This window comes from Oratosquilla oratoria, chromosome 18, assembly GCF_046742065.1.
Source record: "Oratosquilla oratoria isolate Oo_2021 chromosome 18, ASM4674206v1, whole genome shotgun sequence".
Lineage (NCBI taxonomy): Eukaryota > Metazoa > Arthropoda > Malacostraca > Stomatopoda > Squillidae > Oratosquilla > Oratosquilla oratoria.
The window spans coordinates 15,639,467-15,656,966 of NC_134794.1; the positions used below are offsets into that span (position 1 = coordinate 15,639,467).

The 17,500-nt window shown below is 42.8% G+C and overlaps 1 protein-coding gene across 5 annotated transcripts in view; it reads right to left on the bottom strand.

The window, feature by feature from the left end:
• The window catches only part of LOC143035077 (sodium-dependent nutrient amino acid transporter 1-like), a 125,509-nt gene that overhangs the window by 48,705 nt on the left and 59,304 nt on the right, over positions 1–17,500 (bottom strand). For all 5 annotated transcript variants that reach the window (XM_076201586.1, XM_076201585.1, XM_076201583.1 and 2 more), the window contains one exon: positions 4,113–4,311. In XM_076201586.1, the coding sequence (XP_076057701.1) occupies positions 4,113–4,311 (199 nt within the window). The remainder of the gene's footprint in view (positions 1–4,112; positions 4,312–17,500) is intronic.

A 17,500-nucleotide genomic window follows, 5' to 3' on the forward strand; every position in this document is an offset into this window, starting at 1 on the left:
CAAATGCATCGCAGCGAGGCATAGTTTCCCCCACAACAACAGACCGCCCCCTCCCCGCCGAAACTGGTTTACCCCCACCTCTTCATTATCCAGACAGGGTTCATAGACATTAGCAAACAAGTTTTAGTCGAGGTGTATACACTGGCTCCTGGCTCGCTTCTTGTTTACCTGAGGTGAGAGGGAGCCTTTAAACACTGGCATGTTTTGGCGTATAAGATGAGGAACACCTTGCGCCCAAGGACAACATGAACGTGACAGGCGCTCGAGGACGACCTAGGGTGGAGTCGTTGGGGAGAACGGAGGTGTAACGTGAGTATTAGCGACAGTTCCGAGACAACAAGGACCTAAGAGCCATAAAGGAGTTTTCTTTCCCTGTACAGGTTGGCAACCGTGTCTTTCGATTCGCTTAGATGATGAGATACAGTTCGGCGATTTGATATATATTAGATAAAATTAACGCAGTTGGTTGGTTTTATATATATTTATGTATTTCATTACGATACGAGACATAATGACTTACTTCCTAACTCGTAAGTTACGATAGTAATTGGTATAATCAGACATGGCTTTGCATTTGATAACGACTTAATCAGGGCTGCCAACTGAGATCACGCGAAGGAAGGAAGGAGAAATTTCCTCCTTAGTTTTGTGAGTATGGTCATTATTTTACTTCGCACACATGTTTATAAACAGAAAAGAGAGTTTGAAAAATCTCCCCCTCTCTCTAACGTATACAGATCCCAACTATCGTGATGTTTCTACCCCCTTCCGTGCGCGCGTGTATACATCAAGGCACTAACCATCTATCCACAAATTTCACCTTCCCCATAATATCGCACTCCATCAAGTTGTAAATAAATATTTGGCACAAATTGCATTTCGCCATGCTACCACGCTTCACTAAATATTATATTTACGTAATATAAAATTATGTAGAGTTTAGTAAACATTTTCTTTTCGGTTATTTTGTGGAGCGCTATCTTGTGTACGGTAACAAATCGCGCCACATTAGACCGCTATGGCGGGTTATGGGCTGAGAATCCGCCACAATATACGCCATGTTTGAGAGGTTTTCTTCCTTCCCACCTGCAAGTGGAGAATCAAAAAAGATATACCTTAACCTAACTAAACCTATTCTAACTACCTATTCTCGTGGGTCAAAAATATTTAGCCAAAATAACTTCTGGCGCCATTTTCGGCAAAATGTGATTGTATTTTATTTCTAGGATACTCGTATTTTTCGATAATGAAAATAGCCAAAATACTTTCTGGCGCAATTTTCGGCGAAATGTGATTGCATTTCATTTCTAGGAAACTCATGTTTTCCGATGCATAATGACGTTCTTATGAACTTCTATTCTATAGACTTTGTTGATTTGAGGTCGTTCAAAGCCAGGAAATGACGGCGATACTCTCGTCGTAAATTACCCTAATTCATTACAAATAGACAGCCTTTTATGGAGTGCTGTTTGCGAGACTCGCTGTCGGATATTTCTTCAGGTTTTTTTTTAGGTGAACACCATTTAATAAGATTAAAGAGACTATTGAAGATTTTGTTTTCTCTATTGAATGTACATTTTTTCAGCAACACTTGTTGACAAAATACGGAGTACAAAAACAATTTGCATTTCTGAATCACTACTCGGTAGACGCATTTGTGAAATATATACATACATACATATACATATATGTACATATACATTTATATATATATATATATCATGAATATATATGTAAAGAGACACACACACACACACACACACACACACATACACACACACACACACACACACACACACAGAGACAGAGAGAGAGAGAGAAGTCTACGGACAAATTACGCGCCACACTTCAACTGACCAGGAAGATACAAAGATACTCTACTCTATATTTCAGGTCTTTAACAATAATATGGATGCAAAAGAGACATAACAAAATGATATCCAGACACACTTCATAAACACAAAACACACAAGGGAACAAAAAGAGTGTGATCAGTGCGTTAAAGCGTAAAAGAATATATGTTAAAACATCACATGATTTGTGTGTGTGTGTGTGTGTGTGTGTGTGTGTGTGTGTGTGTATGCGTGTATGTATATATGTGTATTTAAGCTTGCATGTATGTATGTATATATGTGTGTATGTATATATGCATGTATTTATGGATGTGTATGCAAATGTGTATGTATGTATGTATGTGTGCATGTATATGTGTATGTATGCATGTATTTATGAATGTGTATGTAAATGTGTATGTATGCATGTATTTATGTATGTGTATGTAAATATGTGTGTATATATGTATGTATGTATATATGTGTATCTACATGTACAAGTAACCCCTTTCGTTCCGGATGGTCCTTACCCTCTTCCTCTACCTGTCACCAGGCGATTCTATTCATCTGCGCACGACCGAGTCCATACCAGATGGTATATACCCATCCTCTCGTTCTAGATTCCCAACCAGGCTCTATGTTATTCTAGAGCAGCGTTTCCCAACATGGGGTGTTGAAATCAATTCTAGAGGGTGCTAGGAAGTGATGCACACAAAAATCACATTGATATATGTATCATTGATTACCCACTTGTACATATTTGACTTTTTCCATGCTATTTTATTTTTCTAGGCTGTTCTTATTTCTTCTACAAAAAATATTGTCTATTTGTTTCAGTTCTAAGGAATCAAGAAAATAAATCATCAAAGCAGTACACTTCACTTTCTTTTATCCTTCTAATAACAACAAGACAAGGGTGCTGGACTGCTTAGACATGACAACAGGGGGTGCTATGGTCGGAAAAGGTTGGGTAAACGCTGGTCTAGATATACAGTACGTGGGCCAACGCAGGGAATTCAAAACATAAGCGTCGGTTGTTTTGGTTTTGCGCTTGCTCGGGGTGCCCTCACCCCTTCTGCAGGCACATCCGCCTGTGACAGAGCAGATGTGCCTGCGATGTGTCTGCGTGGATGCTTTCTGTCGTCGCTTTGGGCCTATGTTCTTCATCTTCCTTTTTTTTTTTTCTTTACTTTTATTTTACAGTCTTCATGAATATTCTTGAATTGTTTTAAGGTTTTGGGCCAAATTGTGTCATTCAACTTGTTTTGAGTTTCACTGAGGATTTTTTTTTTTCATTTCCCCCTTTGGAATTCGCTGTTAGTATGTGTGTGTGTGTATTCACCATGATCTTGGATCACGTGTTGGGCTCGTGATCAACAGCCATTTCCCTCCCGGAAGAGAGCTCAGAGCTCATATATAACCGATCTATGGGTAATGCTGTGACTTTACATTCACACACACATCCAACTCCCCGCCCATGAGTTGGAGTAACGACCCGCAGCGCAGCAATACTGAAATTATTTCAGCACTGGGTAGGATTCGAGCCCGGACCGCCGTAGTGGCGGCCAGGAACTCTACCACTGCGCCACGAGTCGAATGTGTGTGAGTGTGTGTGTGGGCGCGCGTGCAATTGGATGTGTATGTGTGTGTGTGTGTGTGTGTGTGTGTGTGTGTGTGTGTGTGTGTGTGTGTGGGCGCGCGTGCAAGTGGATGTGTATGTGTGTGTATATGTGTGTGTGTGTGTGTGTGTGTGTGTGTGTGCGCGCGCGCGCGTGCAAGTGGATGTGTATGTGCTTGTGTGTGTGTGTATGGTATTTGTGTGTGTGTGTATTCACCTCGGATCTGCTGTAGTCTCTGTCGAGACAGCCAGACACCACCCTACGGCAGTGAGCTCAGAGCTCATTATTTGCCGATCTCTGGGTAGGTCTGAGACCACTCACACACCACATGTGTGTGTGTGTGTGTGTGTGTGTGTGTGTGTGTGTGTGTGTGTGTGGGCGCGCGTGCAAGTGGATGTGTATGTGTGTGGGGGGGGGGCGTGCAAGTGTGTGTGTGGGGGGGGGGGCGCGCGTACAAGTGAATGTGTACACATATACAAACATCTCAATATCTTCACTCCGCTCGTGGTTCAAGCCAAACAAATCCATACGGGATACGGACAAAAAATATATATACACAATAATCATCTAAAACGCCAAGAACAAAATAATTAAAGAAATAAAACGAAACCCGAAACGAACTCTCACACTTCAGACGACAACAACAACAACAACAACTCACCGTCATCCGACATGGGCGAGGACCCGACGCCTCCAGGCGCCAGCGGCCCGCCGGCTTGCACGCAGGTTACGTAGGATGGTGATGACGTCATATAAAGGGGCGGAGCCGAGATACAGGGGGGTGATGACGTCATACGAGGCGGAGACGACGTAACCAACGGAAGCTCATCTCCTCTTGGTCGACTGGCGACAGATCCACCCTGGAACATAAGAAAACGGAGACGTGACGTCAGGTGAAATGTCGAAGATAATTTGATGTGAGCAGGACGCAGAGGTCAGGATTTGAATGGAATAAGTAATTGCAACATGTCGACACTAAATTTGCTGGAAACTATTCAATACTGCACTCACTGGAAACGTAAGTTAATTCCAATTCCAATAATATGGTCATAATAATAATAATAATAATAATAATAATAATAATAATAATAATAATAATAATAATAATAATAGTAATATAGTAATAATAATAATAGTGATCATAATAACAATAATAACTGCAACAAAAATAATAGTAACAGAAAATAAAGTACAAATAAATCGACAAATTCATTACACCAATTTGCCATTTGCAACCCACATACCCAAAACAAGAGGCATGATGGGATTGTATATTTACCACGAGAAAGCATAATGTGCATTCATTGTATCCTACTAATTGACATTTCTAATTTGAAATAGAAAAGTACCTTTGTTCAGTAATTGGATATATCTGATAATTTCTCAGCAAGGTTTGCATCACTAATCCATTTCCTTTTCATGTTTGCATTGTACTGATATTGGATGGGCTACGAGAATTATCATTATTATTTATTTATATATATATATATATATATATATATATATATATATATATATATATATATATATATATATATGTATATATATATATATATATGTATATATATATATATATATAATATATATATGTATATATATAATATATATATGTATATATATATATATATACATATATCTATATACATATATATATATATATTTAGAAGCCCTGCCAAGGGATTCGAACCCTGACTTGTGAGTGCATAATCACGAAGCCAGGGATCGAACCCCTTGACAGAGCTTCTAAAATTGTTCAATCTGTCTTAAACACACACACACACACACACACACACACACACACACACACATATATATATATATATATATATATATATATATATATATATATATATATATATGTTTTTGTGTCAAGGGGTACGGGCACTGAAAAAGGTTAAGAACCACTGGTTTACATCTAGAAGTATCTATTGGTCCACGATTTTTCTTAATCCCGTCCCCACGAGATCAATTTATTTTCACTAAATCCAAATAATTTCATCTAAATAAAGGAACATCATTGTAAAGATAAGAAAATGTATATAACTAAAATAAATAAAGAGGAAACAAGAACATTACATAAAACAAAAAAATATAAATAGATAAAACAAAATAGAAATAAAACAAAAACAAAAATTAAAAAACAAAGATATAAGTATAAAACTAAAAATTCCATAGAGGCGAATTTAACAGAAGATACAGAACGCTTTTCCTCTCTCTCCACCAGTGACCGTGGCCGGTTTCTTTGGGGCCGTGGGTCTCCTGCAAGAGAGAGGGCGGTGGCGCTGGATGGATGGATAGTTCTTCTTGAAGACTGGAGATCCTGTTTAACACCTTTCCACATAACGTAACGTAACGCAACGTAACGTACCCGAACGTAATCTAATAGAAAAAAAAAACATAGGATAGAATGAAATATAGAAGAAGACGAAGAAGACGACGACGATGACGACGACGAAGAAGACGATAAAGACGAAGACGACCAAGAAGGAGACGAAGAAAAAGAAGACGACAAAGATGACGACGACGACGAAGAAGAAAACAAAGAAGAAAACGAAAAAGACGAAGAAGACGAAAAAGACGAAGAAGAAAACGAAAAAGACGACGAAGACGAAGAAGAAGGCGAAAAAGACGAAGAGGAAGACGACGAAGAAGATTAATAAAAGAACCTGCGATGACCTTTCCTCAACCGAATAAAACCGTCTTGCCTTAACCAGAATAAAATCAATAAAGTCGGTCACCATAAGCGAAGGGCTTCATCTACACACGACGACAGCGACCGTGGGAAGTCCACAAACACGACCAGTTGAGTGACATTGTACGTTTGGAACAATAAATAAATATTACTATAATATCACCATTAATTAATAAAAAATATTGATAGATGGACAATTATAAATATATATTTATAAATAACTGATAATCAAAAATATTAATAAAAGACACCATTCAGTTTAATAAGATTGCCTAACAATAGAAATAAAATTTATATGTACGTCTTTGGTAGTGACGTGTGTACATTCTGGCTGCCGCCAGGCGATTTTATTCACCCAAAGGAAGTTTCCCTTAACTTCGTCCCCGAAACCGCTTCAGGTTAACTCGACTAAAACTAGTTATAACCGCCGCGAAAGGAATTAAGTTTACGCTGTCCGAGGAAGTGAGGTTAACTATCTTCATTCTCACACAAAATGGATAAACTTAACTAACTTCGCTCAACGAAGTACAAGCGTCGCGAGATGAGGCTGTCAGTTGTACCTGTCAGTTATACCTGTCAGTTTAAACAATACACGTGCAAGCCTGGCCTGACTGGCATGATAGTTGCTCGCGCCAGTGGCTCTCAACATGTAAACCCAGCCAAACATCTCAGGTCGCACTACACCGGGGCTGACTCATACCCCAAAAGCTGACTACCTCACCCCAGCAACCCTCCCCCACGTTCCCTCGGATCAGTCTCGCTGTTGAACATTTCGTCCAACATTATCGCCTACAATTTCGCCTCAAATTTCGCCAAAGGATAACACCATATCCCGCAAGAATCCTATCAACATTTCGACCAACAACTGGAACACGGTCCTTCCAGTGGAACCTCCATGAACTTCTGGAAACTCAGTTGAGAGCAGAAGTCATGAAGTGTCCAGGAATCACGTCCATACAAGAAGAAATGGACCACAAGGACACTGCGCATCTTTGTCCTGGACAAGTACCTGGATCCCCCAGAATCTATTTGCGGCTATCTGCAGGTCCAGAGTCCCTTTTCAGTCGTTTAACGACTTGCAGGATTGAACTCCTAGAATATAATATTGAATTGAGTCCCAAAAGAAATCAATCTTTCCAGGATCTCCACTATTTTGTCCCTGCGTCAACTTGCCGCTGAGTCGTGGATTTTGGTCTTAATCCTGGAGAGCTTAAGTCCTATTGGCTTCACCGTGTCCAATCATGGAGTTAATCTAGTGCTTCCTTATCCTCCCCTCCCTTCCCCTTCCTCTCCTCTTCCTTCTCTTCTCTTCCTTCCCCTCCCTTCCCCTTCCTCTCCTCTCCCTTCTCTTCTCTTCCTTCCCCTTCCTCTCCTCTCCCTTCTCTTCTCTTCCTTCCCCTCCCTTCTCTTTCCTCCTCTTCCCCTCCCCAACTCTCCCTTTTCTCTTCTACTCCTCATCTTCCTCCTCCTCACCCCTCCTCTCTTTTCTTTCGTTCTCTCCTCTTCTCCTTCCATCCCTTTTCCATCCTACCTCTCCTCTTCCTCATTTACTCCTCCCTTTCCCTCTTCTATCATATCCCTTCCACTATTCTCTTATACCACTCCTCCTCCCCACTCTCCACTCTACAATGACTCCTCCCATCCGACTTGTTACATCAACCATTGTCTCCGCCCTCTGCACCTAATATATAATATCATTATACGCAAATGATGTGAACTTGCAATACATTGAAGATTTATAACCGAATTCATCTTCCCTCGTCCGCTTGTCAACACATATACTTCAGGTAAGTAGTCTGGGATAAAGACATGGGAAAAGACAAAATAAATATGTCATAAAAGAGAGACAGTCTGATCGCTGGAAGAAATATTGAAGCATGGTACGCGCTGAACCCCACGACTCAAGGACAGGGACGCGAAAAAAAAGAGAATAATTTTCGCGGCCAGCAGGTTCTGGACTCGACGAACAAACAGCCCGAGGAGGGGATTACCCAAAATCGACAACATAAACAAGTGCCAAAAGTGTAGAAAATTTAAATCATACTACATCCTTTTAGGCAGCCTAGTTTCATCCCATATAACCATCCCCAAATTAACCGTCCGAGACGACAACAACAACAATGACGGTGACAAGCGCCCGAAGACTGAAGACGACATGACGTCAAGTCGTCAACATCACATTCCAGAAGCTTCTGTACGCGTCGGTTGCAGACGCTGTGACACCAAACCTGCAAGTTGTTCGGTTGACAGCGCATTCGACAAAGAACAGAAAGTATCAAACAACACATGACGAAACGCAAGGAAAGCTTGCTCGGGCGCCCAGACACGAAACACGAAACTCGAATGGATTTCCAAGGGTAAGAAGGCGGAACGACGACGAACGAGAACGGCGAATCTACACGAAATTAGGAACGGCTGCACAAAGTGTTCGTGTACAGAGCCCCATTGCAGCATATGCTTGCGGATCAGCATAAAGAAGTGCGTGTGCTTGCAAACATAATAATTCCAGTTATACATAAAAAGTTATCCACTATTTTCCCTGCACACACACACACACACACACACACACACAAAGATATAATGAATAGGTGGGGATAAACCAGCTTCGGCTGTTGGGACCTATTGTGGTGCTGGGTCTTGCTGCACTGCTTGAGACTCAGGCAGTGGGCGGGAGACAGGGATGTCCCCTCATCCACAAAGAGGACACGGGGAAAAACAAATGGATGTTTGGTGGGTGTGGGATGGGTAAAGGATGGATGCAAGCCTTGCTTGGCTACCCTCCGTATAAGGAGGAAAAGTCCTTTTGGTGTGTGTGTGTGTGTGTGTGTGTGTGTGTGTGTGTGTGTGTGTGTGTGTGTGTGTGTGTGTGTGTGTGTCTGTGTGATTCACTTTGGTCTTTGGATCACGCGTTGGACTCGTGATCGACAGCTCTTTCCTTCCCGGAAGAGCTCAGAGCTCATATATGACCGATCTATGGGTAATGCTGTGACCTTACACGCACACACACACCCAACTCCCTGCCCACGAGAGTTGGAGTAACGACTCGAAGCGTAGCGATACTGAAATAATTTCAGCCCTGGGCAGGATTCGGACCCGGGCCGCCGTAGTGACAATCGGGGACTCTACCAACCGCGCCACCGAGTCGTATGTGTGTATGTGCGTGTGATTCACCATGGTCTTGGATCACGTGTTGGACTCGTGATCGACAGCTATTTCCTTCCCGGAAGAGAGCTCAGAGCTCATATATGACCGATCTATGGGTAATGCTGTGACCTTACACGTACACACACACACCCAACTCCCCGCCCACGAGAGTTGGAGTAATGACTCGCAGCGCAGCGATACTAAAGTTATTTCAGCCCAGGGTGGGATTCGAACCCGGACCTCCGTAGTGGCAGCCGGGGACTCTACCACCGCGCCCCCGAGTGTGTGTGTGTGTGTGTGTGTGTGTGTGTGTGTGTCTGTAGATACATGAACACAAAAATGCATACATGAATGCACATAATGCGTCTTGTATGAATAAAATACAATGTATATTTATGAATACACAGGTTGCATGTATAGTGAAACATACACACACATCTATACAGGACTCGTAATAATGGATTTGAACTGGACAAATTTAAAAATGAAATATCCAAGGATTGGTTTATCAATATAGTGGTTAACAAACGAAAAAGACTTAGTTACCATGTAGTGAGCGCTGAAATTAAAAAAAAATTAAGAGACGGTTAGATAAGTGGGAATGATGGGCGGCAATAGGCATGGAACTGCCTAGTGTAGGCCTTATGGTCTCTTGCAGTCTCCTTCATTCTTATGTTCTTATAAACACGTGTGTGTGTGTGTGTTCGTGCGTCTACTTGCAAGGTCTAAATATACAGGTCAGAACCGTTAGAATTCTTCTGCGCAGCTTCTGACGTCATTTGGCTGAGTCCATTTTCTCTTTGTGATACAATGAAGGAAAACTGTGAAACGCCAAGGAAGACAGGAACTATAATATTTTATATATTATATATAGATTATATATACCCCGTCTGGGGTATTTTGGCTGCTTGTTATTGTGGCAAAGTAGCATGCAGTCGATACTTTAGGGTCTATATGGGGCGCCCCTACGGACCAGAGCCACACATCATTTTGTCTATGATAGAAGAAAATTCTGTTCATAGAGAAATGAATGACACTTTTATACTACGACTGTCCCTCCGTTATGCTGTCCCCCAACACCCCTTGTTGCTGTCCTGTACCATTTCTCTGAGTATTCTCTTTCTGATTGGGGGAAGTCCCTGTGGTGGGGGAAAAGAATACTGCCCACCAAGTTTCCCACTTGGATCGTAAGAGGCGAGAAGAAAGGGACGGGGAGAGGGACTAGGCATCCTTCTCCCTGTAGCCCCAAGGGGCAATATCCTAAAAAGCAAAGGAAAGGCATAAGGGGTGCTGGAGGGCCTCGGGCCAGCACCCTAAGGTTTGGTCTTTTAATGTGCGTGGATGTGGTACAGATGAGAGTAAAAGGGAAGAGATAGGTAGTATGTTTGTGAGAAGAAAGTTGGATGTGTTGGCTTTGAGTGAAACTAAGTTGAAAGGGAAGGGTGAGTGTAAGTTTGGGAGTGTAAGTGGGAGGTTATCAGGAGTGAAGAGAGGGCGAGGGAGGGAAGGGGTGGCTATTCTAGTAAGTGAGGAGATAGGTAAACGGGTAGTGGAGTGGAAGGAGGTTTCCTCAAGGATAATGTGGATGAAGGTGAAACTGGGAAAGGAGATGTGGGTCTTTGTAAGTGCATATGGGCCGGGCAGTGAGAAGAGCATGGAAGAAAGGGAGGGCCATTTGGATAGATTTAAATGAGTGCATAGAGGGTTTAGGAAGAAATGTCAATGTATAGTACTGGGAGACCTTAATGCTAGGGTGGGAAATGGTCCAATTGATGGAGTGTTTTGGATGTGTTGAGTTCCAGGTAATAATCGTAGTGGAGATTTGATGTTGGATATGTGTCCTAGAAAGAGAGTTGATGATAGCAAATACAGTGTTTCGGAAGAAAGTCAAGCATAAGTACACATGGGAGAGGTGGTGGAGGGAAGGGTGGTAGATAGAGCGCTAATGGATTATGTAGTGGTAAATAGGATTATGATAGGAAGAGTTAAGGATGTACATGTGCTAAGGGGAGAGGGTGGGGGAATATCAGATCATTTTTTGGTGGAAGGTAAGCTGAGAGTGGAGGATAGATGGAGAAGGAGGAAAGGGACAAAAGGTAGGGAGGTTCTTAGAGTGAACTCCTTGAATGAAAAGGAAAAGGAGAAGGAGTACGAAAAGAAGCTGAAGGAGGAGTGGGAGGGAGTAAAGGATAGAGCAGTGATGGGTGTGGATGAGGAAATGGGGATGGTTCAAGGAGGGAGTCCTTAAAGTGTGCAAGGATGGTGTGTGGAACAAGAAGGACAGGGGGAAATAGAAGAAAGGGTAGTGAATGGTGGGATGACGGAAACAAAGAAGGTTGTAGAAGAGAAGAAGCGAGCATTCACAGATTGGTTACAAAAGAGGACAGGGGAGTCATATGAGACGTACAAAGAAAAGAAAAGAGAAGTAAAGCAAAAGGTAAAGGAGGTCAAAGAGGAGAGCAGATGTGAAATGGGGTAGGAGTATGACAGAAAAATTTTGAAAGTAATAAAAAGATGTTTTGGAAAGAAATTAAGAGAGGAAGAGGAGGCGAAATCAAGTAGGGAAGAAAAGGTAAAAGGTACAGATGGAGAGTTGATAATGGAAGAGATGGCAGTGAGGGGAAGATGGGCAGAATATTTTAGGGAGTTGCTGAATGTGAAGGAGGATAGGGAAGGAAAGATAGCTGCAGTGGGCAATGCGAAGAAAATGAGAGTGATGAGTGAGGAGAATGGAGGAGAAATAAGGGGAAGGATGAGGTGAAGGAAGTTGTAAAGATGATGAAAGCAGGTAAGGCACCTGGTCTGGATGGATGTCATGCAGAATGTCTGAAAAAGGGAGGTTCAGTGATGGTGGACTGGTTGGTGAGGTTATTTAATGTTTGCTGGAGAGAGGGTAGAGTACCGGAGGACTTTTAGAGTGCCTGTATAGTTCCACTTTACAAGAGAAAAGGGGACAAGTGTGAAGGTAGTAATTTCAGAGGGATTAGCCTGTTGAGTGTAGTAGGGAAGGCGTATTGGAGGATATTAAATTAGAGGATTATGAGAGGAGCAGATGGAGTAATTGGTGAGGAACAGTGTGGTTTTAGGATGGGTAGAGGTTGTGTAGATCAGATCTTTGTGGTAAGACAGATATGTGAGAAAAGCTATAGGGAAAGGGGAAGGATGTTTTTTGGGCTTTTATGGATCTGGAAAAGGCTTATGATAGGGTAGACAGAAAGGCACTGTGGGAGGTTATGCAGATTTATGGGATAGGAGGAAAGCTTTTGGGAGCTGTCAAGAGTTTTTATGAGAGTAGTAGGAGCATGTGTTAGGATTAAGAAATGGAGAGAGTGAGTGGTTTGAAGTAAAGGTGGGACTTCGTCAAGGATGCGTTATGTCGCCCTGGCTTTTCAACTTATACATGGATGGGGTGGTGCGAGAGGTGAATGCTAGGGTAGTGAGTCAGGGATTGGAGATGGTTAAAGAAAATGGAGAAAAGTGGGAGGTGAGCCAGCTGTTGTTTGCGGACGACACTGCGCTTGTGGCAGGGTCAGAGGAGGGATTGAGGAAGGTTGTGGCAGAGTTTGGGAGAGTATGTGATAGAAGAAAGCTAAAGATAAATGTGGGTAAAAGTAAGGTGATGAGATGTACAAGGGGTGAAAGTGGCAGTAGACTGGAAGTGAACATTAAGGGAGAGCGACTGGAGGAAGTGGATAGTTTTAGATACTTGGGTGCAAGTGTAGCAGGAAAAGGTGGAGTGAAGGTGGAGGTAGAATGTAGATTGAGAGAAGCGAGTAAATGCCTTGGTGGTTTAAAGAGTGTAATGAGGAATAGACATTTGGGAATGGATGCGAAGAGGAGACTGTATGAAGGAGTGATTGTGCCAACAGCACTGTATGGGGCAGAAACGTGGAACATAAGAGAAGAAGAGAGAAGGAGTTTGAATGTGTTTGAGATGAGGTGTCTGAGAAGTATGGTGGGGGTTACTAGGCTAGATAGAGTGAGAAATGAGGAGGTGAGGAGGAGAACAGGGGTGAAAAAGGATTTGGGAGATAGGGTTGATGAAAGAATATTAGGATGGTTTGGACACATGGAAAGAATGAGTGAAGAAAGACTAGTAAAAGAGGTATGGAAGGCAGATGTGGAGGGAGTGAACATGAGGGGACGTCCTAGGATGAGGTGGATGGATGGGGTGAAGGGGGCTTTGGGGAAGAGGGGAATGTCTGTTGAGGAAGGAAGGGAGAGGACGGAAGACAGAGGTGAGTGGAGAATGGTTGTATATGGATGATGTTGTGACTGCATGTGGTGGATGGGGGGGGGATGGGGGGGGTGGGGTAGTATGTGTGAGTAAATTTTGACGCAGCCCGAAGGGATTTCTCCCCGTCCTCGCCTTATATGCAAAGGTAGACGGAGAGGGGGGGTCGCCGATTAAATGAAGCGGCCTTGCTGTGGATGTACTGTGTCTTGCGACACTGCTTCTGACCCAGGGCGGTGGGCAGGGTGCAGCGATGACCCGTCATCCAGGAGGTGCTCAGATGAGAGGGAAGGGTGGGAGGGGTGTGGAGTGTATTTAGGGATGAAATGGGTGGGAGTGTTTTTGTGCCTTTCCCTTTTTGGCTACCTCCCTTGGAAGGGGGAAAAAGGCCTTGGTATATGTATGTATGTATATATATTATATATTCATATATATAGACAGGAACTATAATATTTTATATAATATTTGTCAGAATATAACTAATTGCGTGGAGCGGTGAGAGCGAAGGCAACGTCATTTTCCAATGACGGACCAGCTTCAACTGACAGCTATAGGACCCGCTAACCCCACTTTGAACAGCCAGGTGACGTTCACGGGCCCGCTGCGCCAACTCCCTCGAAATTCGGTCGGAAGTGGTTAGACCTTATATTCTTAGATCTTGTCTACTTGTACGTGGCCAGGTCTTACGTGCCCCATGTTGATGTTACCATATTCGGAATTTTTTACTAACATTGTGAGCATTTGTCACCTTCACTAGCAAAACACCCCATCTTTCTACTGTCCTGTTTCGAGAACTATATTACATTTAATTTATTTTTTCACCTAATCAATCTGAATATAAGTCATCATATCATCTACATAAGAATTATGCAAATATATCATTCTCCGTTCTTATATTAACACAATCTTGTTTACAAGAAATTACTTTAATTAAAATAATGTAACTAATTATATAAACAAGTCAAATATTTAACTAATAAAGGTATATTTGCATACATCCAATGCAACATGAAACAGATTTTAGCGTCCCCAACGATACGCTTCTGTCTAAAAATTCACTTCACTGTATATATATATGTGCAAGAGTATCAAATTTCAAGATTCCCTTCCCTTTATTTAACGATATCAATCCTACGGTTACCTAACCTTGTCTGTATGACAAACCAAACAGGTTGGCAACCCTGATTTCAGCGCATCAAAAGAACTCGACAATAAATCTAATTCCCTTTTCGATTATCGCTGTATACGCGTGTTGATAAATCATTACTTTATTCAATTATGTCTTACAAAGTGGAAGTTACAAAGAAAGGTACCAAAACAAACGAAAAATAAAAAAAAATAATTCCTGTATCAAACGAAACGACATGCAGTGTTGCCAACTGAAAAAACTGATTACGAAAAAACAAACACTCGTAATGTCGTGCATCCTGCAGCAGACAACATCGAATAAGATATCTTAAGATGTTCAGAAAGACAGCCCTGCACAGATTACGATTAGATCCACGAAGAACACCAACGCACGAACACACATTTTTTTTTCCTTGCCAAACCTGTTACGAACCTGACTACCTCCTCCCACGCCCCTTCCACCCCCTCCCTCGTCTCCCTCCACCCCAGCTTGTTCACCTCCAACTTCACTTCCTTCCTTCCTTCCTCCCATCCTCTCCATCTTCTCACCTTCCTTGCCCTCCATATGTTCTCCTCCCATCCTCCTCCACTTTTGATCTGCTTACTCTGCCCCTCTCGTCCCCTTTGTCTCCCATAATCCCTCTCTTGATCCCTAAATCCCTCAAAATCCCAAATATAATGCTGAAGACACAAACACGCGCACGCGTGCTTAAAAAAAAAGTGTAGGTTTGGAAATCGAGGAGCACACGGCAGGAGTCGCTTAGCTCCAGCGCAACCTATCACCTTTACCCTGTATGCTCAGAGAGCCAGGGCAGGTGGTTGGTGCCGAAGGTCTTTAGGAATCGATCCCGAGTCCAAGTGATTAAGAGCAGAGCTCGAAGCCCAATGAGCCTTGAGGGCGCATTTGCTATAAATATTTCGAATAATGTTTTATTAGATGTACTTGTGTTGTAGTCCTCATTTTATTACATAAATACATACAATATACACTGTGTGTGTGTGTGTGTGTGTGTGTGTGTGTGTGTGTGTGTGTGTGTGTGTGTGTGTGTGTGTGTGTAATATTCACCACCACAGTCTTTGATCAGGGTGTTGGACTCCGTGATCGACAGCTATTTCCATCCCAGAAGAGAGCTCAAGCTCATATATGACCGATCTATGGATAATGCTGTGACCTTACATGCACACACACACTCAACTCCCAGCCCATGAGAGTTGAAGTATCGACTCGCAGCGCAGCGATTCGGAAATTATTTCACCCCTGGGCGGGATTTGAACCCGGACCGCCGTAGTGGGAGGCAGGAACTCTACCAATTGCGCCATCGAATCGTGTGTGTGTGTGTGTGTGTGTGTGTGTGTGTGTGTGTGTGTGTGTGTGTGTGTGTGTGTGCGTGCGCGCTTACCAAAACTAGTCTTCTTTTCCAGGAACAAGTCAAACGTCTCTCATCTCATCCTTTGCTTTGAACTCTCCGAAAGCTCTGAGTGCACTCACCCCTTTACAGATGTGAACACGGGCCGCCTGTGTGGGTAATCGCTACGTTAATTCTCATTCGTCTTAAACTTCTCCTACGAAATCAATATTAAGGACACATTATGCTGATTCCATACTGGTGCTTTCAGTCCCCTTGTGTGGGTCCAGAAATGCTTTTCCTCACGTTGTCAATACTATGGGTTGACGCGCATTATGAGTGATGATGTAGGGGACGATTTATTCGTTTATAAATTCGGGGGTTTCAGAGTTTGTGATTCACCACCGCATTTTTTTTATTTTTATTTGTAGCCATCGTCTCACTTTTTCCTGGCACAATTTGGCCACCATTTTATTTTTATTTTTTATTTTTTATTTTAGTTTTGTCCTTGAACCACTTGTAAAGAGAGTGAGGGAAAGAGCGAGATAGAGTGAGCGAACGAGCGAGAGATAAAGACACACACACACACACACACACACACACAGAGAGAGAGAGAGAGAGAGAGAGAGAGAGAGAGAGAGAGAGAGAGAGAGAGAGAGAGAGAGAGAGAGAGAGAGAGAGAGAGGATTCTGGAGTGCAATCGATGATACGTGTGGAGCCAATAGAGAACCTCGCCCCAACAATTCAGTTCAAGTTTAGTTACATCAAAGATCCCTCTAGCTCGCCAGCAGAGCCGACAGGCGACGGACTTGCCCCCACCATCCATCCATTGGCGACCAATAATCGACAACACGAACGTCCTGGGCCCTTCTCGCCACGCCCTGTTCTCCTTTTGCTTTCGCACAAGGCCTATGCTTATGCTCTGCTGTTTTTTCGGCCGCTTCGAGAACACTTCCTACACTAGATTATATCGCTAACCATCCACTAACTCCAACTAGTTTTCGATCTGTGGCGCCACTTAGGACACTCCTGGCCACTCGGTGGCCTGAGGGCCACAGGCTAGTAACCATCGCAAAGTTCTATCTAAAGAGAGGTTCCAAAGTACGGTAGTTTCCGATATTCCAAGACTTCCAAAAACATTAGGAAGTGTTTCTGCTGTACGGATTTATTTATTTATTTGTTTATTTTTTATCTATTTTTAGATTTCGGGGATTTTTCGTTCGAAGCATTGAAGATTTCATTCTAGATTCACATTAAAGACATCTATTTGTGTATGAAGAAGGCGAGGAGCTTACGCCAGGAGGCTCATGCCTGCGGCTTAAGTCGCCACCTTTGCCCTATGAGCTTTGTTGACTGTTGGTGTAACGGCTTAACAGTCACTGCTGGGCATCGGAGAGGAATGCAGGATTCGAATCCACAGCGAAAAAGAGACCATGTAAGAGGTTGGTAGAAAAGAGGCAGCTCGCTCAGGTACATTACTTCATAAACACCTAACCCATACAATG